Source organism: Hyla sarda, chromosome 3, assembly GCF_029499605.1.
Source record: "Hyla sarda isolate aHylSar1 chromosome 3, aHylSar1.hap1, whole genome shotgun sequence".
Lineage (NCBI taxonomy): Eukaryota > Metazoa > Chordata > Amphibia > Anura > Hylidae > Hyla > Hyla sarda.
The window spans coordinates 151,757,951-151,783,851 of NC_079191.1; the positions used below are offsets into that span (position 1 = coordinate 151,757,951).

At 42.2% G+C, this 25,901-nt stretch overlaps 1 protein-coding gene across 1 annotated transcript in view; it reads left to right on the forward strand.

Moving 5' to 3' along the window:
- Nucleotides 1-380: 380 nt before the first annotated feature.
- The window catches only part of LOC130361782 (actin-like protein 6A), a 38,921-nt gene continuing 13,400 nt past the window's right edge, over nt 381-25,901 (forward strand). Inside the window, exons 1-6 of the mRNA XM_056565243.1 lie at nt 381-536; nt 6,927-7,003; nt 13,255-13,429; nt 17,913-18,013; nt 18,132-18,229; nt 20,162-20,256. Of these exons, the coding sequence (XP_056421218.1) occupies nt 512-536; nt 6,927-7,003; nt 13,255-13,429; nt 17,913-18,013; nt 18,132-18,229; nt 20,162-20,256 (571 nt within the window). The 5' untranslated portion in view covers nt 381-511. The remainder of the gene's footprint in view (nt 537-6,926; nt 7,004-13,254; nt 13,430-17,912; nt 18,014-18,131; nt 18,230-20,161; nt 20,257-25,901) is intronic.

Here is a 25,901-nt window from a genome sequence, read left to right on the forward strand (position 1 = left end):
TATGAGTAGTAGCAGCAGCAGCAATAGACTATAAATAATTGTAGATTTAGTAGAAAAGTATCCTTCTTAGTCCACGGGATTCTTCTTAGTGCCCGTTGCTTACATCTAGATATGTATGCCCGAGCCCGTCTCTACAATGGTAAAATACACAAGCTGCTCCCTAACTAGGTTCCCTAGCAGTAAAAACTACCACTTCCTCCGCTGTGCAAAATAACTGGGTAAAACTGTGTACGCTCGTTTTCCCCTTAAAATTAAGCTAAATATGCTCGGCCGAGAGGGAGTGTGCAGCCCAGCCAATCAGGGAGCTGCGGAGCGGCCGCAGTGACTGAACCATTACTGCGCATGCGACTCACAGTATTCTACGGCCTCGCAGAAAACTTTTACCACACCGGACGTGACGTAGTCAACGTGCGGCGAGAGCGTTCTATTGTTGGCGCGTAGCGTGTTTCTCCCGGCTACAGCTCCCAGACGTAGTGACCCGGTACCGCGGTGTAATTTTGCCAAGCTGGAGATGAGCGGAGGCGTGTACGGAGGAGGTATGAGGAGGACTTGCATATAGGACGCCATATTTACTGGAAGCGGTTTGCTCTCCTCATCTCTGTACCTTGTGTCCATTGATGTGTTGTGTGGACTCCATGACCGCTCTAATAAACTGCCTGTACAAGAGTCAGATTTGCTTTCTGTGACGTGCAGTTACTTATCATTGCTGATAATCTCACAGTCCCGCTGGCATGACGTCACTTTTGCAACTCTGATGCCACCACAGTGCTAACTAGTGTTTGAGGCAAACTGGTTGCTATGGGTGCACTGCCTAGCACTGGCATCATTCTCTAACCCAGTGTTTCCCAACCAGGGTGCCTCCAGCTGTTGCAAAACTACAACTCCCAGCATGCCCGGACAGCCGAAGGCTGTCCGGGCATGCTGGGAGTTGTAGTTTTGCAACAGCTGGAGGCACCCTGGTTGGGAAACTCTGTTCTAGCCCCAAGGGTGAGAATTATCAAAACCTGTATAGAGGAAGGCTGGTGCAGTTGCCCATAGCAACCAGCTGCTTTCTGTTTTAAAAATGCCTCTGAAAGATGACACAATCTGGTTGCTATTTGCAACTGCTCCAAGTGTCTGACAGCAGCTTATCCCCCCTCTCCTTACTGATATGAACGTACATGGCTTTGTGGGGTCAGGAGAGGGAGATGTCCTTAAAGGAGTAGTCCAGTGGTGACCAACTTATCCCCTATCCTAAGGATAGGGGATAAGTTTGAGATCGCGGGAGGTCCGACCGCTCGGGCCCCCTGCGATCTCCTGTACGGAGCCCCGACAGCCTCCGCACGAAGCTGCGGCCGACACGCCCCCTCAATACAACTCTATGGCAGAGCCGAAGCGCTTCCTTCGGCAATCTCCGGCTCTGCCATAGAGATGTATTGAGGGGGCGTGTCGGCCGTTGCTTCGTGCGGAGGTCGACACCCTCTATCTGGCCGGAGAGCCTGGCCCCCGTACAGGAGATCGTGGGGGGCCCCAGCGGTCGGTCCACCTGCGATCTCAAACTTATCCCCTATCCTTAGGATAGGGGATACGTTTTTCACCACTGGACTACCCCTTTAAAGATGATATTTGGCCGGTTACCGGTATAACATGCTTTGTGTTCAGTGGCAGTTTCTAGGTTTGCTTGCTGACAGTTCACACTGAGCAAATCAAGAGGAATTCAAGCCAAAAAATTTACGGCCGGAAAAAAGAATTTTATTTTCGCGCGGAAATGGGGGAGAAAGAAGTGAAGGTTTTTTCAGCAATTTCCGTGCAAAAACGATGTCGGGCGGAATTTTTTTTACCATTGACTTCAATTGATTTCTGCTAGCGGATTCCGCTTGAAGAATGGACATGTTCTTTCTTCAAGCAGAACGGAATTCAGCGTCGGAATTCCGCTAGCAGAATTTCCGCAGTGTGAACAGGACGGCGGAAAAAACATTAAAGTCAATGGGCAGAGGGAATGTGAATTAATTTGGAGCGGAAAATTCAAGAGGAATTACTCAATTAAATTCCTCTTGAATTATTCGGTGTGAACGAACCCTTACTGTCATTTAAAAGAATCTTATGACCTGTGGGTGCAGAGACTCCCTCCAGTTATTCGACACGGACAGTTCCCAATCGGACTGATTGTAGAAGACCAGCGCCATAGACTTGTAATGTGTCCTGCATTCAGCCAGACCGAGTGGTGAGACGGGGAAAGAAGCGCTCAGCTGCACTCTTCACCTGTCTGTGTAGTAATAGGAGGGGGGTCTCCACACTGAGAGCCAGACCAATCTAAACTTTTCACATGTCTGTACAAATCGTCGAAACTTTATATAACTCACTAGAGGACACAGTTGGTAAATATATACATTATGGTGCCCTGGTACTTAGTGCACCATGACGTACGTACGTTTACATCTTGCACTTAGAGTTGTCCAGTGCTGAAAAACGTATCCCCTATCCTAAGCATAGGGGATAAGTTTCAGATCGCGGTGGGTCCAACCGCTGGGAGCCCAGGAAGGGGGCGTGTTGACCACCGCATGAAGCGGTGGCTGTCATGCCCCCTCATTACAACCTCCAGCTCTGCCATAGCGCTGTATTGAGGGGGCGTGTCGGCCGCTGCTTCATGCAGTGGTCGACACCCTCTATCTGGCCAGCGAGCCGGGACCCTGTACAGGAAATCGCGGGGGTCCCAGTGGTCAGACCCCCCCGCGATCTGAAACTTACCTTCTATCCATAGGATAGGGGATAAGTTTTTCAGCACTGGACCACCTCTTTTAATAGATGGCTGGTCCTGGCCAGGGCATTGAAAGTTTGGAATGACACGTGTTGGTTAAGGCTACTTTCACACTGCCGTTGTGCCCTCTACCTAAACAGGTGTTATTTTTTTTCTCAGCTTTTAACCCCTTAAGGACGCAGTACGTAAATGTACGTCCTGGTGAGGTGGTACTTAACCTCTGATCGCAGCCAGGGACCCGCCGGCAATGGCCGACGCCCGCGATCTCGCGGGCGTCCGCCATTAACCCCTCAGGTGCCGGGATCAATACAGATCCCGGCATCTGCGGCAGTTCGCGATTAAAATGAACGATCGGATCGCCCGCAGCGCTGCTGCGGGGATCCGATCATTCATAACGCCGCACGGAGGTCCCCTCTCCTTCCTCCGTCTGGCTCCCGGCATCTCCTGCTCTGGTCTGTGATCGAGCAGACCAGAGCAGGAGATGACCGATAATACTGATCTGTTCTATGTCCTATACATAGAACAGATCAGTATTAGCAATCATGGTATTGCTATGAATAGTCCCCTATGGGGACTATTCAAGTGTAAAAAAAAATGTAAAAAAATGTAAAAGTAACAGTAAAAAAAAAGTGAAAAATCCCCTCCCCCAATAAAAAAGTAAAACGTCCGTTTTTTCCTATTTTACCCCCAAAAAGCGTAAAAAACATTTTTTATAGACATATTTGGTATCGCCGCGTGCGTAAATGTCCGAACTATTAAAATAAAATGTTAATGATCCCGTACGGTGAACGGCGTGAACGAAAAAAAATTAAAAAAGTCCAAAATTCCGACTTTTTAAATACATTTTATTAAAAAAAAGTTATAAAAAATGTATTAAAAGTTTTTTATATGCAAATGTGGTATCAAAAAAAAGTACAGATCATGGCGCAAAAAATGAGCCCCCATACCGCCGCTTATACGGAAAAATAAAAAAGTTAGAGGTCATCAAAATAAAGGGATTATAAACGTACTAATTTGGTTAAAAAGTTTGTGATTTTTTTTTAAGCGCAACAATAATATAAAAGTATGTAATAATGGGTATCATTTTAATCGTATTGACCCTCAGAATAAAGAACACATGTCATTTTTACCATAAATTGTACAGCGTGAAAACAAAACCTTCCAAAATCAGCAAAATTGCGTTTTTCGTTTTAATTTCCCCACAAAAATAGTGTTTTTTGGTTGCGCCATACATTTTATGATATAATTAGTGATGTCATTACAAAGGACAACTGGTCGTGCAAAAAACAAGCCCTCATACTAGTCTGTGGATGAAAATATAAAAGAGTTATGATTTTTAGAAGGCGAGGAGAAAAAAATGAAAACGTAAAAATTAAATTGTCTGAGTCCTTAAGGCCAAAATGGGCTGAGTCCTTAAGGGGTTAAAGGGGTACTCCGGTGGAAAACTTTAACTTTTTTTTTATTTATTTATTTTTTTAAATCAACTGGTGCCAGAAAGTTAAACAGATTTGTAAATTACTTCTATTAAAAAATCTTAATCCTTCCAGTACTTATTAGGTGCTGAATACTACAGAGAAAATTATTTTCTTTTTTAACGCAGAGCTCTCTGCAGACATCACGAGCACAGTGCTCTCTGCTGACACCTCTGTCCATTTTAGGAACTGTCCAGAGTAGGAGAAAATCCCCATAGAAAACATATGCTGCTCTGGACAGTTCCTAAAATGGACAGAGATGTCAGCAGAGAGCTCTGTGTTCCAAAAAGAAAAGAATTTCCTATGTAGTATGCAGCAGCTAATAAGTACTGGAAGTATTAAGATTTTTTTTTTTAATAGAAGTAATTTACAAATCTGTTTAACTTTCTGGCACCAGTTGATTAAAAAGAAATCTCCACCGGAGTACCCCTTTAACCCCTTAAAAGGGTACTCAGTCCCTAGACATCTTATTGATCGAGGGGGTCCCGCAAGATCTCTCCTGCAGCAGCCAGAGTCATCAGCTCTCTGGAGCTGAGTTTGCTCCGTAGCTGATGACAGGGGCCAGTGGTTTGTGATGTCATGGCTCCGCCCCATCATGATGTCACGCCCCACCTCCTTAATGTAAGTCTATGGGAGGGGGCATGGTAACAGTTGCGCCCCTCCCATCTACTTGCATTAAGGGAGCGGGGTGTGACGTCATGAGGGGGTGGAGCCATGACATCACAAACCGCTGGTCCCTGTATCGTGAATCATCAGCCATGGAGCAAAGCTAGCTCCGGAGAGCTGATGACTCGGGGGGGGGGGGGGGGGGGGCTGGGCTGCAGGAGAGGTCAAACATCTTATCCCCTAAGTACCGCTTTAAGGACTCAGACCGCTTTCCCCTTTAAGGACTCAAAATAATTTTCGTTTTTGCACTTTCGTTTTTTCCTCCACCTTCTAAAAATCATGACGCGTTAAACTTTGCACCTACAGACCCATATAAGGGCTTGTTTTTTGCGTCACCAATTGTAGTTTGTAATGACATCACTTATTTTATAACATACTCTGCAGTAAGGCTGCAACAATTAATCGATGTAATCGATTAAAATCGATAACGGGATTATTAAAATAATGCAGCGAAACATAAAAAAAAATTGTGGGTTGACATTTTGCAGATTTCTAGGTCTTCCTTTTCTACGTTGTGCACTTTTCGGTAAAAATGACACCTTATATTTATTCTGTAGATCCATACAGTTACAGGGATACCCAATTTATGTAGGTTTTATTTATTTTACTCCCGCGATCAGGCTTCTTATCTCCTATCCTTTGGATAGGGGATAAGATGTGTAAGCACCGGAGTACCCCTTTAAAAAAAATTAAATTTCTTTTAAAAATATAGATAAGCCCTTCCTCTAATAAAAATTTGAATACGTCATGGACACACTTCCTTGATTGACAGCTGTGAGCTCAATGCTGGAGGGCTCAATGCTGGAGGAAAAATCCTCCCACTGTCAGCTTGTGTCCCATTACTGTCAGTGAGGACAAGCTGGGGAGTTGTAGTTTTGCCAATGCTAGGGGAGATGTGAGCAGACAGCATACTGAGGGAGGGGGCGGAGACCTGCACAGTGAGGCCACGCCCCCTCCCTTTGAGAGGAATTCAGAATAGTGAGCTAAATTAAAAGTGTAATAAAAAAATAAATAAAGGTGCTTGACACATAAAAATTAATGTACATGGTCAGGATTAGGTACTAAGTGATATATTTAAAAAAAAAAAAAAAAATTCTTGGATCTGGTGGGTACACTTTGATGATCCTGCATGGTAAACGGTTTAAAAAAAAAAGGCAGAATTCCTTTTTATTTTTTTTTGGTCACGTCATATTATTTATTTCTATAGCACCCTTGGTTCCAGGGTGCCTTACATATAAGGGTTAAAAATACATAATGCAGGTACAGTGACCGTGATACGGAGTAAATTAGAAACCAATATAGAGGAAGAGAGGACCCTGCCCGCAAGGGCTTACAGTCTACAACAGAGTTTGCCAAACAGGGTGCCTCCAGCTGTCGCAAAACTACAACTCCCAGCGTGCAGAAGAAAAGTTGACCAGTTGCCCATAGCAACCAATCAGATTGCTTCTTTAATTTTCGTGAAGGCACCTGAAAAATAAAAGTAATCTGGTTGCTATGGGCAATTGGTCAACTTTTCTTCTGCACAAGTATTGATGAATCTCCCCCAGTGAACCCCAGGCTTAGTCTATAGGGGGCATTTATCATTGTAGTGAAGTGAAGCGTTTTCCTCCACCTTTTTTGTGTGCAGTAATGTGTAGGAGCGCCAAATTTATTATATGGTCACAGAGCATTTGATACATTTTGTGCAGGTCACACTTTCTGAAATTTCACTTTTCACATATACCAAAAAGCTAAGATAAGTCTGGGCTGGTGTAGCTTTGCAACTTTTTGGTGGTTTTTGCAACTTTAAAAAAATAAATAAAGTAAAAAGTTGCAAAAAATAACCTTAATTGTAGCGCTGTGCCAAATGTGCGACAAATATACACATGAAAACAGCTCTAAAGACAATGATAATGCCCCCCTATGACTGGTGAAGAAGCCTGCTGACCTACAGCCAAAAGTTCAGATTGTGCAGTGCTCTATGCAGGAGCCTTAATGACAATGTTGAATATTTGCTGACCTGACCGTTTGTTTTTCTCAGCCCAGTAAACTCTCATGCCTTTCCCTTTCAGATGAGGTGGGGGCCTTGGTCTTTGATATTGGCTCCTTTTCGGTACGTGCCGGCTATGCAGGGGAGGACTGTCCCAAGGTGAGTAACTAAAGTGGTCTTCCTATGCTGGCATCCTTATGTTTGTACATTGTCACATTATGGCTTTGGTGAGAATTGTGAAATTGCTATTCACAATGCTGTATTATTTCTAGAGTTTATTACGTAGAGGTACAACAAACAACTCAAAAACCGATTCTCCGATGCTGCTACCAAAAAAAAGCTGCCACAGAATGCTTGAAGACATATGCAGAAATATGGAGATGAAATATTTCCTGCAGAAATAATTTTTTTTTACTCTAGTTCCCTATGGTGTTAGAGTACGCCAGGATAAGGAGGTTTTTAAGAACATTTCCTATTCTGTCAAAATAAACATTTACTTACCTCCCGCCATTCACTCTGTGCCTCAGTTTTCCCTGTGTGCTCCCCTTCCGGGTTCCATGTGGTCAGCGCAATTGCTGACCACAGGGATGTCACGCCTCTGCCAGTGATTGCTGAGCTGCAATATGATGTATTAAAGGGGATAGGAAATAACATGTCTGTTCGCGGGGGGTCCAGCCACTGGGACCCCCGCGATCTCTGGGCCGGCGTTACGGTCATGAAAGCCTGGAGTGTGCTGTTACGTCATGCTTCCTCCATTCATGTCTATGAGACGGGGTGTGATGGCTAGTACACAGCCCTCACAACTCCTCTCATAGACATGAATAGAAGGAACGTGGCGGCTGTGATCAACAGTCATCCGGCACGGATGACTGGGGGGCCGCGGCGGCCCATCATTGGTCTTCTTTCTGGTACCAGAGCTTAATACATCAGATTACAGCTCAGCAATCACTGGCCAGCGATTTCTGAGCCACAGCAAGGTGCAATGACCATGGGGAACCTGGAAGAGGAGCGATTTAGGGACCACAGCGGAACAGAGGCACCAGGGGAACGGCAAGAGGTGAGTAAATGTGTTTTATTTATTTATGCCTGACATAATGGAAAATGTGCTTAAAAACCTTCCTTTCTCGAAATACTCCTTTTAACAAGTGGTGTTGGTGCTATTGGATGGGTGCCTTTAGCCTGTGTGCTTGATTTTTGATCAGTACCTTATTACTGCCAAGAATGTACGTCATGACTTTCAGTGCTTGCTCCAGCAAGAGGTTCTGATGTCATTGCTTACCTCTCTGCCCTAGTTCTAAAACCACCAGAAATCCATTTGTTTTGGGGGTCTTAGTCCTGTATTTCACTTCCCATAATGCATTGCTTCACCTCTTTGCTTTATCACAATCCTCACACCCTGCTTACTCCCTTTACAACATTCCTGCCAGATCAGTAAGGTTTAGCATCTGTTAATCACTCCCCGACTGTTCCTCTGCTTGGTGCATTGTTCAGCACTAAGCAGCAGGCTGCAAGCACACATCTTTCTTTCCTAAGTGTCCAATAAAGATATATACGGTATGTATATGACAGGGAGATTGCGGTTTAGGCTGTAGAAAAGCAGAGCGTAATTCTTCCAAAAAAACAGCATCACTCCTGTCCTGGTTGTGTGTGGTATTGCAGCAAAGTGCCATTGAAGTAAATAAAGCCATGTTGTAATACCACACAATCTATGGACAGGTGTAGTTCTGTTTTTGGTAGAAACTTGCTCCATTTTGCTATTCCTGAATAATCCATTGAGTTATTAATCTTGATATTAAATCTTATATTAAAAATTGTGATCATAATTTCACTTTTAAAAGTGGTCGCTTGCAAGTATTTAAAGGGGTACTCCAGTGGAAAACTTTTTTTTAATTAACTGAGGTGCCAGTTAAACAGATTTGTAAATTACTTCTATTAAATAATCTTAATCCTTCCAGTACTTATTAGCTGCTGAATACTACAGCAGAAATTATTTTCTTTTAGAAACGCAGAGCTTTCTGCTGACATCTCTGTCCATTTTAGGAAATGTCCAGAGCAGCATATGTTTTCTATGGGGATTTCCTTTTACTCTGGACAGTTCCTAAAATGGACAGAGGTGTCAGCAGAGAGCTCTGTGTTTCAAAAAGAAAAGAATTTCCGCTGTAGTATTCAGCAGTTAATAAGTACTTGAAGGATTAAGATTTTTAATAGAAGTCATTTACAAATCTGTTTAACTTTCTGGCACCAGTTGATATAAAAAAATAAAAAAAAAAGTTTTTCACCGGAGTACCCCTTTAATGCCCACACGGCCATTAAATTGGCACTCTCATTAAGACTAATTTTTGCTATTGCACTATTGCCCAAAAATTTCTAATGTACATTGTTTAAAAATAAAGTTTTCTATGTTTTATTTGTGTTTAAAAATGCTGTCACCAGTTGTCTCCCTACTTGTACAGAGCACATTTTCCCCCATCTCTTCGCCTGGCAGAAGTCCAAAATCAGGAAATGTAGTCTGGAGTACTGAGGGGTGTGTGTGCAGCCTTATCCAATCATAGCTCATGTCACACTGAACTGCTCTGAGCTGTGTGTAGCAGAATGAGGGAGGAAGTTCTCCCCTGTATGGCTTCGGATGATGTCATGCCTGCTGGGTAACGCCCCTTCCCAGTCTGTGAATCTGTGAGTCTGTTGATTAAAAAAAAAATAATAATAAAAAAAAAAATTTCACTGGAGTACCCCTTTAAAAGTAGCGGTTGAAATAAGTTGAATCGCGCACGTTATTAAAGCATGTGAAGACACCCTATATTAACCCCTTAACGACCACGGACGTATATTAACATCCATGGCTGGCTCCCGTTATGTGAAGCGCGCTCAGGAGCTGAGCACGCTTCATGCCTGGTGAATCCCGATTGCTATCAGCAACCAGGACCTGCGGCTAATACCAGACGTTGCCAATCGGGCTGATCGGCATTAAAGTTGATTGTGGCATCTAAAATGGGAGAAAACACTTGATGGTTAGCTCAGCGAGCTGTTTGGGCCCGCCGCAGCAAAATCCGCAGCATCCCGAACAGCTGAGGACAGCGTGAGGGCACTTACCTTCATCTTCGCAGTCCGATTGGAGTTCTATTGATCCAAGCCTATGACATAGCATTGATCAGTGTATGCAATTAAGAATTGCATGTGATAGTCTCCTATGGGTAATTAAAAAAAAAGGGTGGGTGGGGGGGGGGGGGGTTGTTTTAACCCCTTCAGTAATAAAAGTTTGAATCGCCCGCCTTTTCCCATGTAAAAAAAAAAATGTGTGTATGTAAATAAAAATAAACGTGGTATCGCCGCATGCGAACTGTCCGAATTATAAAAATACATCGTTAAACCGCACGGTCAATGACGGTTTCAAAGTCCAAAATTGTGTGTTTTTGGTCACTTTGTATACCCTAAAAAAATTTTTTATAAAAAAAAGATCAAAAAGTCCCATCAAAACAAAAATGGTACCGATAAAAACTTCAGACCACGGCGCAAAAAATGAGCCCTCATATATCCCCGTATGTGGAAAAATGAAAGTTATAGGGGTAAGAATATAACATTTTAAACATACAAATTTTGGTGCAAAAAAAAAATTCTTAGTAAAATAAAATCGCCATAAATTTTGTGGTGAAATAATTGATGTCATCACAAAGTAAAATTGTTGGCGCAAGCCCTCATATGGGGCTGTAGGTGCAAAAATTTTTCTGGTTTTTAGAAGTTGAGGTAGAAAATACAAAAGTGCAAAAATGAGAACCTGTGGTTCTTAAGGGGTTAACGTGTACTGTATCCACTAAGGACATGTTGCTAGTAAGTTAGTAGTAAAATCTGCTGTAGGAAATCTGTAGCCTAAGGCTGAAGCATGCTCAGTTCAACTGCATGTGCATGCAAGCAAGGGGAATTGTACGGAAGTTTGCTCTGTTGCCCGGCAACAGCAGGGTCACAGTTCGAAGAGTGCAGGGATGTAGATGACTTTACCTAAAGAATGGCACGCTTGTCCTCCTTTAATTATATGCATGTGGTACATATCTGACTTTACCAACTTTGCTACCAAGTTTGCTATTTGGGAAAATGCCCCTTTAAATGTGTTTTCTAAGACCATGTAATTGCCTATACTCGGGCTAGGCCATCAGTATCTCTTTGCAAGAGCCACTGCACCCGGAAGTACATAGTACACGGACACCCTACACAGCAAACAGCTGCTTTGTGAGGATGTGATTGGTTACAAAGTCATATAAAACCCCTTTAAGCATTTACGTGATATATTTGAGCTGTGTACATAAGATATAGTGAAACCTTTTTATAGGCCCACCTCTTTATCCAGACCAGATTTCCTCTGATGGGTTTTCAGTTGCACCATTTATTATGCATTCTGTGAGAAGACCATCCCCCTGGAAGACCACTTTTTTGTGCAATTTTCCTCTCCAAAGAGGTTTCACTGTATTGTCTTAACCCCTTAAGGACTCACACAATTTTATTGTTAGTTTTTGATAATGCTGAGAAGCAATTAGATCATTATACAAGATTGTAGATGTGCACCATGTCTGTTTCTTCTACCTGAATTCACATTGTGTTTTCTATCCCCTCCTTTTTTTTGTTTGAACATGTTTCTGCACTCTTCCCTACCCCCCTCAGCCCAACCCTATATAAGTAGTAGTTAGCTACACAAGGGCCATTTCTTTCCTAGCAGCCTCCCAGTCTGACTGGGAGAGCTTGGTAAGTGAGCTTTTCACCCTGTTCACACTGGTGTGGTGCTGTGCGGCGTCCGTTGCTGCCGTGTCTGTGGGGAGGTGCGACCCATAGACTGGTTTGAGTGGCATTGGGGTCGCCGCCCAGTGCTACGCCATTTTATGCTAGGGACGTTAGGGACCCACTCTAAATTGGTGGCCTTGGCGTGGCGAGTGGGCTTGTACTTTTTGATCAAAAATGTATACTAACAACCTATTAGTTTTTCATATTATGCTGAGAAGCAATCAGATCATTATACAAGATTGTAGATGTGCGACCATGTCTGTTTCTTCTACCTGAATTTTATTGTTATGATTTTTTGAAGGAGGAAAAAACAAAAATGTAACTTTTATATTTTCATCCACAGACGAGTTTGAGGGCTTTTTTTTTGCGCGACCAGTTGTCCGTTGTAATGCCATCACTCACTTTACCATAAAATGTACGGCGCAACCAAAAAAATACTATTTGGGGAAATTAAAATGAAAACCGCAATTTAGCAAATTTTGGAAGGTTTCCTTTTCACACTGTACAATTTACGGTAAAAATGATGTGTTCTTTATTCTTTGGGTCAATATGATTAAAATGATACCCATGATAATATACTTTTCTATTACTGTTGTCCTTAAAAAAAAATCGCAAACTTTTTAACCAAATTAGTTCGTTTAAAATCCCCCTATTTTGAAGATCTATAACTTTTTCGTTTTTCAGTATAAGCGGCGGTATGAGGGCTCATTTTTTGCGCCGTGATCTGTACTTTTTATTGATACCATATTTGCTTATATGAAACTTTCAATAAATTTTTTGGGGGAATAAATGTTCTAAAAAAAGCTGCTATTTTGGACTTTTTTTTTTTTCTTTGTTCCTTTTACGTTTACGCCGTTCACTGTACGGTATCATTAACACTTTATTTTAATAGTTCAGATATTTACGCATGCAGCGATACCAAATATGTATCTATAATATTTTTTACATTTTTTGGGGGATGAAATAGGGAAAATGGGACAATTTAAGTTTTTTTATTTTTTTATTTTTTATTTTTTTTAGGGGAGGGGTTTTTCAAATTTTTTTACTTTTATTTTTACACTTTTTAATAGTCCCGATAGGGGACTATTTATAGCAATCATACGATTGCTAATTCTGTTCAGTGCTATGCATAAGACATAGCACTGATCAGTGTTATCGGTCATCTTGTGCTCTGGTCTGCTCGATTGCAGACCAGAGCAGAAGACCCGTGGAAGGCAGGGGAGGCAAGTGAGAGGACCTCCGTCTGCCGTTCTGGATGATCAGATCGCTGCGGGCGATCCGATCATCCATTTTAGTGACTGCGATGCTGCAGATGCCGTGATCTGTATTGATCACGGCATCTGAGAGGTTAATGGCGGACATCTGCGCGATCGCGGATGTCTGGCATTACCGGCGGGTCCCTGGCTGCTATCAGCAGCCGGGACCTGCCGCACATGACCACAGCATCGCTCCGATGCTCACGGTTATGTATAGGATGTAAATTTACGTCCTGGTGCATGAAGTACCAGCTCACCAGGACGTACATTTACGTCTGGCGTCGTTAAGGGTTTGAAGAATGGGAGATATCCAGACCCTGAAGTCCTGTGTACAAATAATGAAAAATAAGCTTGCTTGCAATATAAATTTTTATTTTAATATTGCAGGTAGATTTTCCTACAACAATAGGTGTGGTACTTGACAGGGAAGATGGAAGCACACCTATGGAGACGGATGGCGATCAAAACAAAGCAAGAGGTCCAACATACTACATAGATACCAACTCACTCAGGGTACCACGGGAAAACATGGAGGCCTTCTCCCCGCTCAAAAACGGAATGAGTAAGAGCTCTTTTGGTTCACTTTTGGAAATGATCAGACTGCATTGTACATCATGTTAGTGCCTATGAAAGAAAACTAGAACTATAGCATCAGCCTGTATTTCCAGATACTTCTAAGGGCCGAAATGCATCAATAAGTGACATAATATTCTCTAAACAGCTTTTAAATATACAAAAAAAAAAAACTGCAGTGTGGATTCCCATTAAAGTAATTGGATGCCATTTTGGGGCAAAATGTGTGCGCATTTCAGCGCAAAATAATCTCTAAAACTGGTGTGAAATTTAGCCATGGTAATAAGGCCTAACAGATAATCAAGGTTTACAACAGTAATGTGTGTTTTAAAATATAAAAGATAAATAATTTTGAAAAATATATACTTTTTATTAGAGTGGCAAAGGTGTATGCAGTAATATTAGGAAGTATTACTACTGAGAGGGTAGTGGATGCATGGAATAGCCTTCCTGCAGAAGTGGTCGCTGCAAATACAGTGAAGGAGTTTAAACGTGCATGGGATAAGCATAAGGCTATCCTTCATATAAGATAGGGCCAGGGACTATTGATAGGATTCAGATTATTGGGCAGACTAGATGGGCCAAATGGTTCTTATCTACCGACACATTCTATGTTTCTGTGTTGTCATTCAGATGACTAGTGATGGCCTCTTTAAGTTGGTACACTAACAATACTTACTATCACCATGTTTTTGCAGAAGCAGATATTCTTAAAATTTTCCCACAAAGCTAATTTATCACCTTTCCATTAGATAGTTGAAAGGGTTATCAGACTATTTAAAATCGGCTAATATCTGATTAGGGATCCCTGCCGATTACAGTAGCTCTTTAAGGCTAAGTCTCCTCTTGGTTTTTTTGCACTGCGTTTTTAGGGATTCAAAAAATGCCTGAAAAATCGCCAGTGCAAGTGACGTCATCATGCGTTTTTTCCGGCGTTTTTTTCATTTGTGTGCACCTTGGAAGCTTTTTTTGGTACCCAAAACTTCTTGGGTGCCACACACACAAAAAAAAATAAAATAAAATAAAGCAGTCATGGAAATTTTTAAATTAAACGCAATGTATATATTTTATAACCCAATTTTTATTATTTTTTAATTAAGTGTGTGTTTCACAGCTCCCAGCATGAGGCAGAGTGTGCTCCATGTTGGGAGTAGTAGTAGCTGCAGTTATGGAAAGATCACAGCGGGTATCACTTCTGACAGCCGCTGTGATCCTCCTGTGTAATGTATAGATGCAGCGGCCGCTCTCCTATGGTCCCCTGCACAGCCGTATATATACACGTTCCTATTTCTCACAGAGAGCTGTGATTGGCTGGAACCATCTGGCCAATCACAGCTCTGTGGGAAATATGAATAAGTGTAAATATACGTCAGGGCAGGGGACCATAGAAGAGCGGCCGCATCTATACATTATACAGAAAGATCGCAGCGGGCGATCTGTCTATTAGTACAGGTAGTACTACTCCCATCATGGAACAGTGTGTTCCATGCTGGGAGTAGTAGTACTAACTAAAAAAAAAAATGTAAAAAATAAAGCAAAAAAAAGTGAAAAACACACACACAATACATTTTTATAATTGTCGGCTACATTTGTATTTCCCCGCACACATAAATTGATCCCTGTTTAAAAAGTAAGTTTTTTTTTTTTTCAATATACATTTCGTTAGATACAGTTTTTTCCTTCACTACTGTATATTTTTGGAAAAAAATTTTTAATGGTACCCTACGAAATTTTATTAAAAACAGCTATCTACATCACTTTTTTGGATCGCTAAAGTCCAAAAAAGATTAAAAACCGCCTGCAAAAACGCCAAAGTTAAAAACCACATAGTGTTTTTCTTGGCATTTTCTCACTCCTGTAGACTTCTATTGGAGCAAAACGCCACGATTTTGACAAAAAACACTGGTTTGAGGGAACTACAGCGTTTTTTTTTTCAAAATGCCAAAGAGCGGGAAAAAAAACGCAGAAAAGTGCAAAAACGCCAAAAGGATTAAAAAAACACCAAAGTGAAAAAACGCCAAGTGGAATTCGAAATTTGCGATTTCTCATTGATTTACAGCTAACATCTGGCCGCAGCGTTTTTTGACCAAAAAAACACCATGCGGCAGTATTGGCGTTTTTCTTTGCGTTTTGCAAAAAAAAAAAAAGTGGAGACTTGGCCTAAAGAGGCTGCAGTCTCTTCAATGTTTACTGGGACTCGCCCTTGAACGGGATAATGCACAGTTCCTTGTGTGACCACTACTAGTACACTGCTCAAAAAAATAAAGTGCACACTTAAACAACACAATGTAACTCCAAGTCAATCACACTTCTGTGAAATCACACTGTCCACTCAGGAAACAACACTGATTGACAATCAATTTCACATTCTGTTGTGCAAATGGAACAGACAACAGGTGGAAATTATAGGCAATTAGCATGACACCCCCAGTAAAGAAGTGGTTCTGCAGCTGGTGACCACAGACCGCTTCTCAGTTCATATGCTTCCTGGATGATGTTTTGGTCACTTTTTAATGCTGGCGGTGCTTTCACTCTAGTGGTAGCCTGAGACGTAGTCTACAACCCACACAAGTGGCTCATGTAGTGCAGCTCATGCAGGATGGCACATCAATGCGAGCTGTGGCATGAAGGTTTGCTGTATCTGTCAGAGTAGTGTCCAGAGCATGGAGGCGCTACCAGGCGACAGGCCAGTACATCATGATACGTGGAGGAGGCTGTAGGAGGGAAACAACCCATCAGCAGGACCGCTACCTCTGCCTTTGTGCAAGGAGGAGCACTGCCAGAGCCCTGGAAAATGACCTCCAGCAGGCCACAAATATGCATGTGTCCGCTCAAACGGTCAGAAACAGACTCCGTGAGGGTGGTGTGAGGGCCCAACGTCCACAGGTGGGGGTTGTGCTTACAGCCCCACACCATGCAGGACATTTGACATTTTCCAGAGAAAACAGAGATTGGCAAATTCACCACTGGGGCCCTGTGCTCTTCACAGATGAAAGCAGGTTCACACTGAGCATGTGTGACAGACGTGACAGAGTCTGGAGACGCCGTGGAGAACGTTCTGCTTTCTGCAACATCCTCCAGCATGACCGGTTTGGTGGTGGGTCAGTAATGGTGTGGGGTGGCATTTCTTTTGGGGGCCGCACAGCCCTCCATGTGCTTGCCAGCCTGACTGCCATTAGGTACAGAGATGAGATCCTTATACCCCTTGTGAGACCATATGTTGGTGCGGTTGGCCCTGGGTTCCTCCTAATACAAGACAATGTTATACCTCATGTGGCTGGAGTGTGTCAGCAGTTTCTGCAAGAGGAAGGCATTGATGCTATTAACTGTCCCGCCCGTTCCCCAGACCTGAATCCGATTGAGCACATCTGGGACATGTCTTGCTCCAATCGCCAACGCCATGTTGCACCACAGACTGTCCAGGAGTTGGCAGATGTTTTAGTCCAGATCTGGAAGGACATCCCTCAGGAGACCATCTGCCACCTCATCAGGAGCATGCCCAGGCGTTGTAGGGAGGTCATACGGGCACATGGAGGCCACACACACTACTGAGCCTCATTTTGACTTGTTTTAAGGACATTACATGAAAGTTGGATCAGCCTGTAGTGTGGTTTTCCACTTTGATTTTGAGTGTGACTCCATATCCAGACCTCTATGGGTTGATGAATTTGATTTCCATTGATAATTTTTGTGTGATTTTTGTTGTCAGCACATTCAACTATGTAAAGATGAAAGTATTTCATACGATTTGTTCATTCAGATCTAGGATGTGTTATCTTAATTTTTTTGAGCAGTGTAGTATGATGTTTGCTAGGACCAATGCTTGTACACAGTGAAGAGGCCAAGGCACTGCATTATTTTCAAACAGTTGATTGACAGGAGTGCCATATATCAGATCCTGGCTGATTTCTTATCAATGGCCTATCCAAAGAATAGAAAACTCATTGAAATTAATATTACATCACTGAAACCTCCAGACTTGGCTCGTAAAACTGACTGTTGTGAGCATTTTTTAAAAGGGTGCACAGTTTTTTCATGTCGCATAAAAGTCAGAGGAGGAATCATACAAAAAATGTCTACCAGCACCATATATATCACATTCCATGCACTATTTAAATACATTTGGTGCAAAACACATTGCCACTACACACAAAAAGGTGTTGAAATTCGTTCACCTGCGCCACTCTTAATAAATGTCCCCCTTATTCAGACAGGTGTATTGTACCAGTGTTTACTCTGTACTCTGAATGTAACACTTGTCATTTTGGTTAAATAGAAGCTGAAAGTACTTCACCCTGGATGTCCGCATCCAAAGCACCCCCCCTAAGACAGAGGCCTTGCTTGCACTTTTCTTTCACTTAGGTAGGGAGGCTTTTCTTTTAAATGATCTTGTTCATCAAAATATATCAGTTCCAAAGAATCCTCAGTAGTTGATTTTCTAGTTTGCTAATGTAGATTTTTTGTCTTAATAGTTGAAGATTGGGACAGCTTTCAAGCCATCTTAGACCATACCTACAAAATGCACATTAAGTCAGAGGCTAGTTTGCATCCGGTTCTAATGTCCGAGGCGGCTGTAAGTACACTAATTTTTTATTTATAAATTCTTCAAAGGAAGCATACATGTTGACCATGATGGGTTTTAATGTTTGCTCTTATTATTAACTACTTTATTTTTTTCCATTCCTTTATAGTGGAATACAAGGGCAAAGCGAGAGAAATTGACAGAACTGATGTTTGAGCACTATAATATTCCAGCGTTTTTCCTCTGCAAAACTGCAGTTCTCACAGCGTATCCTTTTTAGTACTAGGATTCTTCGATAGGCCTCACTCTTGTGTATTTTGCGTCAATACAAAGTTTTCAACATGATCCTTGCCATACCTACCTGACATTCAGGGGCATTAAAGGGGTACTCCGCTGCTCAACAAACGGTTCTCAACACTGGAGCCAGGAGCTCGTGATGTCATAGCCCCACCCCATCATTTTGTCATGCCTTCCCCATCAATGCAAGTCTATGGGAGGGGGCGTGACTGGTTACCACGCCCCCTCCCATAGACTTGCATTGAGGGGGCGGGGCACTGATGTCATGAGCTCCCAGCATTCAGGACAGTTTGTTCTGAGTACCCCTTTAATATAGATAGCCTTTCTTACCATAGGCCATAAATATAAGATTTATTTGGGTTCACGTACCAACACTCCCACAATCATGATCTTTTGCAGCACAAGTGCTGTGGCCTTTTCGTTCTGTACCAGGCATAGCATTGTACATTTTGCAATAGTTGTCCTTTTGTACAGCATTTTTCTGTAGCTCTAGTAAATGGGACTGAACATTTAGTACCAGGCACCGCCATAAAATGTGCAACACTGTGCCTACTAGGTAGGAGTTTGCTCAAGTGCCCTGGTCCCTTTAATGAACCGATCAGTGGGAGGCTAGCAGTACCATCCTTACTGATGTGTTATTCTCTGCAAAACAAGGTCAACACCAGAAAAATGCCTTCTTTCTGTTCCTATATTAGTACAGTGATCCCCCGACCTGCGATGGCCCCGACATACGATAATTTCAACATACGATAATTTCAGAGGCCGTCACATGACTTCAGCTGCTGCCGGATAGCAGTTTAAGGTGCCCCGTGTGGTCCGGTGATGGTCACTCACCTGTCCCCGACGTTCTGGACCATCCTCTTCGGGCTCCACTGCATCCCCGTCGCTCTCCTTCGTCATTACGTTGCCACGCATGCCGTCCCGTCATCCAGTAGGAGCGACGTGCGCAGCGACGTGATGACAGCAATGAAGAGCGACGATCCCGGCCAGCAGAGACTGTCCGGAGCGGCGGGGACATCCCGGGGACGCCTTGACAGTGATGGAGGGACAACATCCAGGGCAGCGGTGATGGTCCGGAGTGGCGGGGACAGGTGATTATAACTTCCTATACTTTACATTGCACGGATCCCTCAACATACGATGGTTTCAACTAACAATGGTTCATTTGGAACGAATTACCATCATATGTTGAGGGATCACTGTATTATAATGGTCATTGTCAATACCTGGTTGTAAGCTTAGATAGTGGCGAAATTCACTGCGTTCTTCTGTGTTGGAACCTGAGAGCAGTTCAGTGTGTGATTGTCCCTGACTGGCTAAGGCTTCACACATCTCCCTCAGCTCTTGGCAGTACAAGCAGCTCGTTCCTATGTATAGTGTCTGCAGATAAAGGGCATAAATGCACAGCTATTGGCTCTGTGTATCCAAGCATGTTTAATACTGCCTGCAGCTTATTGTGTGATACTGTGTAGAACAGTGTATCTAGTAATCTGTAGCTCAGCATAATATTTGTTGTACTGCCTGTAGAGCAGTGTATCTTTTTTTTCTGTGTGTGATACCACCCAGAGCCTTGTATCTAAGCCTATTCAGTGTGATACTGTCCAGAGCATAGTATCTATGGTAATGTAACTAAGGCAGCTGGACCAGTGTTTCCCAACCAGGGTGCCTCCAGCTGTTGCAAAACTACAACTCCCAACATGGCCGGACAGTCTAAAGATGTCCGAGCATGCTGGGAGTTGTAGTTTAGCAATAACTGTAGGCACCCTAGTTTTTGGACCAGATGGATTGTCAGGTAAGGGTATACAAATTTTTTATTTTTTATTTTAGAGGAAAATCATCTGGATTACCCCTCTAAAGCTTCTATTGATAGTAATAACATAATTCCTTCACTCTGTATATAAGATTTGCTAATGGTCGATCTACGGGTTTGATTTTGGATAGTGGTTCCACACACACTACAGCCATTCCAGTACATGATGGATATGTACTTCAACAAGGTAAAATACTGAAGTACTTTGATTAGACATTGCACTTGTAAATATAAGATGCTTCTTTATGATCTGTATTGTATTAAATGGGCACTGTCAGATCCAAAAACTTTTTTTATACAGTGGTCCCTCAACATATATTAATTGGTTCCAGGAGAACCATCATATGTTGAAACCATCATATGTCGAGTACATATGTCTGTGTAAAAATGGTAATTGGTTCTGGGGCCTCGGAACCATTGTATGTTGAATACATATCTCTATGGGAAACTGCCATTTGGTTCTGGAATGACCAGTGTATGGGGAGTGTTTAACAAACCAGGGTGCCTCCAGCTGTTGCACAACTACAACTCCCAGCATGCGTGTACAGCCATTGACTGTCTGGGCAGGCTGGGAGTTATAGTTTTGCCACAGCTGGAGGCACACTGATAGGGAAACATTGATGTATGGGGTGTATAGTGTGTATATGTATTGTATGTGATGTGTGACATCGCATACAGTATTGTACAGTTCTTTAAATACCTTCAGGGGGGACAGAATGTCCTCCATTACGATCCTGCCGACTACAGTTCTATAGGAAAGGAAGGGGAGGGCAGCCAGCAGCTCATTGGATGCCTGCAGCAAGATGCTGCAGGCTATTGGCTATGGCTGCACTGGGGGGGGGGGGGGCTTACACGGAGCTCACAGTGGAAGCCTGCGTGAGTTAGCAGGACAGCATGTGAGTAACAGGAGGCAGAACGGGGAACATTAAACAACTATCTGTCTGTTGCTGAAGTTGTCAGCGCTGTCAGATAGCTGTTTGTACGATGGACCCGACACACAGCAGCATCATATGTCGATGCTGCCTTCAACATACGATGGGCTCTGAGAGGCCATCATATGTTGAAATGATCATATGTTGGGGCCATCATAAGTCGGGGGGGTCACTGTATGTTGTTACTGATGAAAATTAAAGACCTTTTGTAATATGGTTGTTTAAAGTTGTTTAAATATTTAAATAATGAAAACTGCTTCCGAAAATCTCACCACTAGGGGTCTCCATGCCTACTGGCACGCTAACCAGTCCTGCAGCCTGAGCTTGTCCATGAGTCATGGACAATAAATGACTCATGGACAAGGTTGCATGTCACGCAAATCAGCTCCTACCATCACAAGGAGGGACACGTCCCCTCCTCCTGAGAGGATTTTGAACACTGAGCTATTGAAAAGAGGTATTTTTATAATAAATAGGTGATAGATACATAAATATTGTACATGATCAGGATTAGGTACTGGGTAACAGATTAAATATTTTTTTTTTTTTTTTTTTGTGGGATTCCCATTAAGATCAATGGTAGTCTGCTGCAAGTGGAATCAGTGTGGATTATTGTTATGGAAATTCTGTGAATCAGGCCCAGGGGTATGTGTCCAAGTGGATTCCATCTTAAAGTCCGCCTAAAATCCAACCTCTGATTTCAATGGGAAATCGGATGAGGATAGTTTCCCCTCCAATAATTGAATTGGCAATTCTTTGACCAGAATTCAGTGTGGAATTATGCCCTTACACGTTGAAATTCGGCTCCAAATCTGCTTTCACGAGAATTTTTTTTTTTTGTTTTGCTACCTTTAAAAAAAAATAAAAAAAATAGCTTTTTTCCCCTCTTGCTTTTGACCACAGCATCATGGGGGTTATACAGCTGGAATTGTAGTTCTCTCCAGTCCTCCTGGCCACCATCTGTGGGTGTTAGACATAACATTTTTAAAGCCAGCTTCATATTGCCTTCCTGATTTTTGATATACATGTATGTTAAAGGGAATCTGTCAGAGGCACCCAGCTGACTAATATCTGTTGCTTATGAAGTACATTGTAATGGTATCTTTTTGTTTTTGTACTCTGTTGCCTAGGATTGCCAAAAAATGTTTATTTGTTTTAAACAGTGAAAGATGTGGTACCAACCCCTTTCCACCTCCCCACCCATCCCTGTCTGACAGTCTTGCTCTGGCAGCACCAAGCCCTGACTTTAATGTTCAATATTGCGCATGCACCGGTATCTGTGCTGACTGCGTGCGCATGGGTTTCCAGTCAGGGCTTGGTGCTGTAAGTTGAGCTTTGATTGTCAATCAGAAAGAGAAGGGATGTGGTGGTGGAACAGAAAGGCATGCCTGCCCACAGCTCCTCAAGGCTTGATACTGCCTCTCTGACGGTTACATTTTGGGGGATTTTAGGCAACAGAGCACAAAAACAAAGGCACCATTAGGGTACATTCACACTTGCATATTTTTGCTGCACATCTGCTGACTTCAATGGGCATTAAAATCTGCTGACTCGAATCTGCAGCAGACAATACACACGTGTGAACACACCCTTACATTGTATTTCATGAATTGCAGCTATTACTAACATCGCCCTGGAAAACTGGGTGACCTCTGATAGATACATGAATTCCTTTAAAATCTTGGAAAGAAATTAAAGGGGTTATCCAGAAAAAAACTTGATAGATATAGAGATATCTATTTATTCAACTGGCTCCAGAAAGTCAATCAGATTTGTAAATTACTTCTATTAAAAATTTGTAATCCTTTCAGTACTTATGAGCTGCTGAAGTTGAGTTGTTCTTTTCTGTTTAAGTGCTCTCTGATGACACCTGTCCCGGGAACTGTTCAGAGTAGAAGCAAATCCCCATACCAAACCTCTTCTACTCTGTGCAGTTCCCAAGACAAGCAGAGATGTCAGCAGAGAGCCAGACAGAAAAGAACAACTCAACTTCAGCAGGTGATAATTATTGCAATGATTAAGATTTTTTTTTTTATATATAGAAGTAATTTACAGATCTGTTTAACTTTTTGGAGCCAGTTGATAAAAAAAAAAAAAAAAAAAATTCCTGGATAACTCCTTTAACCCCTTAAGGACTGAGCCCTTTTTCACCTTAAGGACACAGTCCTTTTTTGCAATTCTGACCACTATCACTTTATGAATGAATAACTCTAGGATGCTTTCACCGATTATTCTGATTCCGAGATTTAGTTTTTTCGGGACATATTCTACTTTAACATAGTGGTAAATTTTCGTCGTTACTTGCATCCTTTTTTGGTGAAAATCCCCAAATTTCTTGAAAATTTGGAAAATTTTGCATTTTTCTAACTTTGAAACTCTCTGCTTGTAAGGAAAATGGATATTCCAAATACATTATATATTGATTCACATATACAATATGTCTACTTTATATATACTTATTTGCATCATAAAGTTGACATGTTTTTACTTTTGGAAGACATCAGAGGGCTTCAAAGTTCAGCAGCAATTTTTCACAAAATTTTCAAAATTTGAATTTTTCAGGGACCAGTTCTGTTTTGAAGTGGATTTGAGGGGTCTTCATATTAGAAATACCCCATTATAAAAACTGCACCCCCCCCCCCCCAAAGTATTCAAAATGATATTCAGAAAGTGTGTTAACCCTTTAGGTGTTTCATAGGAATAGCAGCAAAATGAAGGAGAAAATTCAAAATCTTAATTTGTTTACACTCATGTTCTTGTAGACCCAGTTTTTGAAATTTTACAAGGGATAAATGGAGAAAAAGCCCCCGAAATTTGTAACCCAATTTCTTTCGAGTAAGGAAATACCTCATAGGTGGATGTAAAGTGCTCTGTGGGTGCACTAGAAGGCTAAGAAGGGAAGGAGCGACAGTGGGATTTTAGAGAGTGAGTTTTTCTGAAATGGTTTTTGGGGGGTATGTCACATTTAGGAAGCCCCTATGGTGCCAGAACAGCAAAAAAAAAAAAAAAAAAAACATGGCATACTATTTTAGAAACTAAACCCCTCAAGGAACTTAACAAGGGGTCCAATGAGCCTAAACACCCCACATGTGTTTGACGACTTTTCGTTAAAGTCGGATGTGTAAATGAAATTTAATTTTTTCACAAAAAATGCTGGTTTTCCCCCAAATTTTAAATTTTTGCAAGGGGTTATAGGAGAAAATGCCCCCCAAAATTTGTAACCCCATCTCTTCTGAGTATGGAAAAACCCCATGTGTGGACGTCAAGTGCTCTGCTGGCGCACTACAATGCTCAGAAGAGAAGAAGTCACATTTGGCTTTTGGAAAGCAAATTTAGCTGAAATGGTTTTTGGGGGGCATGTTGCATTTAGGAAGCCCCTATGGTGCCAGAACAGTGAAAAAATACACATGGCATGCTATTTTGGAAACTACACCCCTCAAGGAACGTAACAAAGGGGTACAATGAGCCTTAACACCCAACAGGTGTTTGACAAATTTCATCTAAAGTTGGACAGGAAAATATTTTTTTTTTATTTTTTTTCACTTTTTTTCACAAGGGGTAATTGGAGAAAAAGCTTCCCAAAATGTTTTACCCCATTTCTTCTGAGTATGGAAATACCCCATATGTGGATGTAAAATGCTCTGCGGGCGAACTACAATGCTCAGAAGAGAAGGAGCGCCATTGAGTGTTTGGTGAGAGAATTTGGTTGGAATAGAAGTCGGGGGCCATGTGCGCTTACAAAGCCCCCTGTGGTGCCAGCACATGGGACCCCATTTTGGAAACTACACCCCTCACATAATTTAATAAGGGGTGCAGTGAACATTTACACCCCACTGGCGTTTGACAGATCTTTGGAACAGTGGGCTGTGCAAATGAAAAATGAAATTTTTCATTTTCAGGGACCACTGTTCCAAAAAATAAGACACCAGTGGGGTGTAAATGCTCACTGTACCCCTAATTACATTGCGTGAGGGGTGTAGTTTCCAAAATGGGATCACATGTGTGTGTGTGGGGGGGGGGGGTCCACTGTTCTGGCACTATGGGGGCTTTGTAAACACACATGGCCTTCAATTTCGGACACATTGGGGGAGATTTATCAAAGGGTTTAGACTGGTTTTTCCTGTCTAAATTTGTCGCACAGAAAGTCGCATGTCTAAATCTGTGCGACTTTTCTGTTACTTTTGCTCTAGAGGATTTTTAGAACATGATGCATGCTAGTCTATTTTAGACTGAAATGCATTGAAAAATGCATTGGTGCTGAATTTATCAAAAGCGACTTTTCAGCGACAAGTCGCATAGGCTGAAAGTACGCCGAAATGTCAGACCATGTTGGAGCAGGTTTAAATATAGACTAAAGCATAGATCATGCAGTCTATGCACAGAATTTATCAAGAGCTGTGCGCCATTTGATAAATTAGGTGCACAATAGACCAGACTAACCCTCTGTAGTTTGGTCTATATTGATGCGGGACATAGACAACTTTGATAAATATCCCCCATTCTCTCTCCAAAATCCCAATGGTGCTCCTTCTCTTCTGAGCATTGTAGTGCACCCCCAGACCACTTTACATGGAGTATGTTCTTACGGGGTTACAAATTTTGGGGGGCTTTTTTCCTATTCTTCCTTGTGAAAATGAAAAATATAGGGTAACACCAGCATTTTAGTGAAAAAAAAATTTTTTTTTTCATTTTCACATTCAACTTTTACGAAAATTTGTCAAACATCTGTGGGGTGTTAAGGCGGCTCGCTATACCCCTTGTTACATTCCGTGAGGGGTGTAGTTTCCAAAATGGGGTGACATCTGGGTATTTATTGTTTTGCGTTTGTCAGAACCACTGTAAAATCAGCCACCCCTGTGCAAATCACCAATTTAGGCCTCAAATGTACATAGTGCACTCT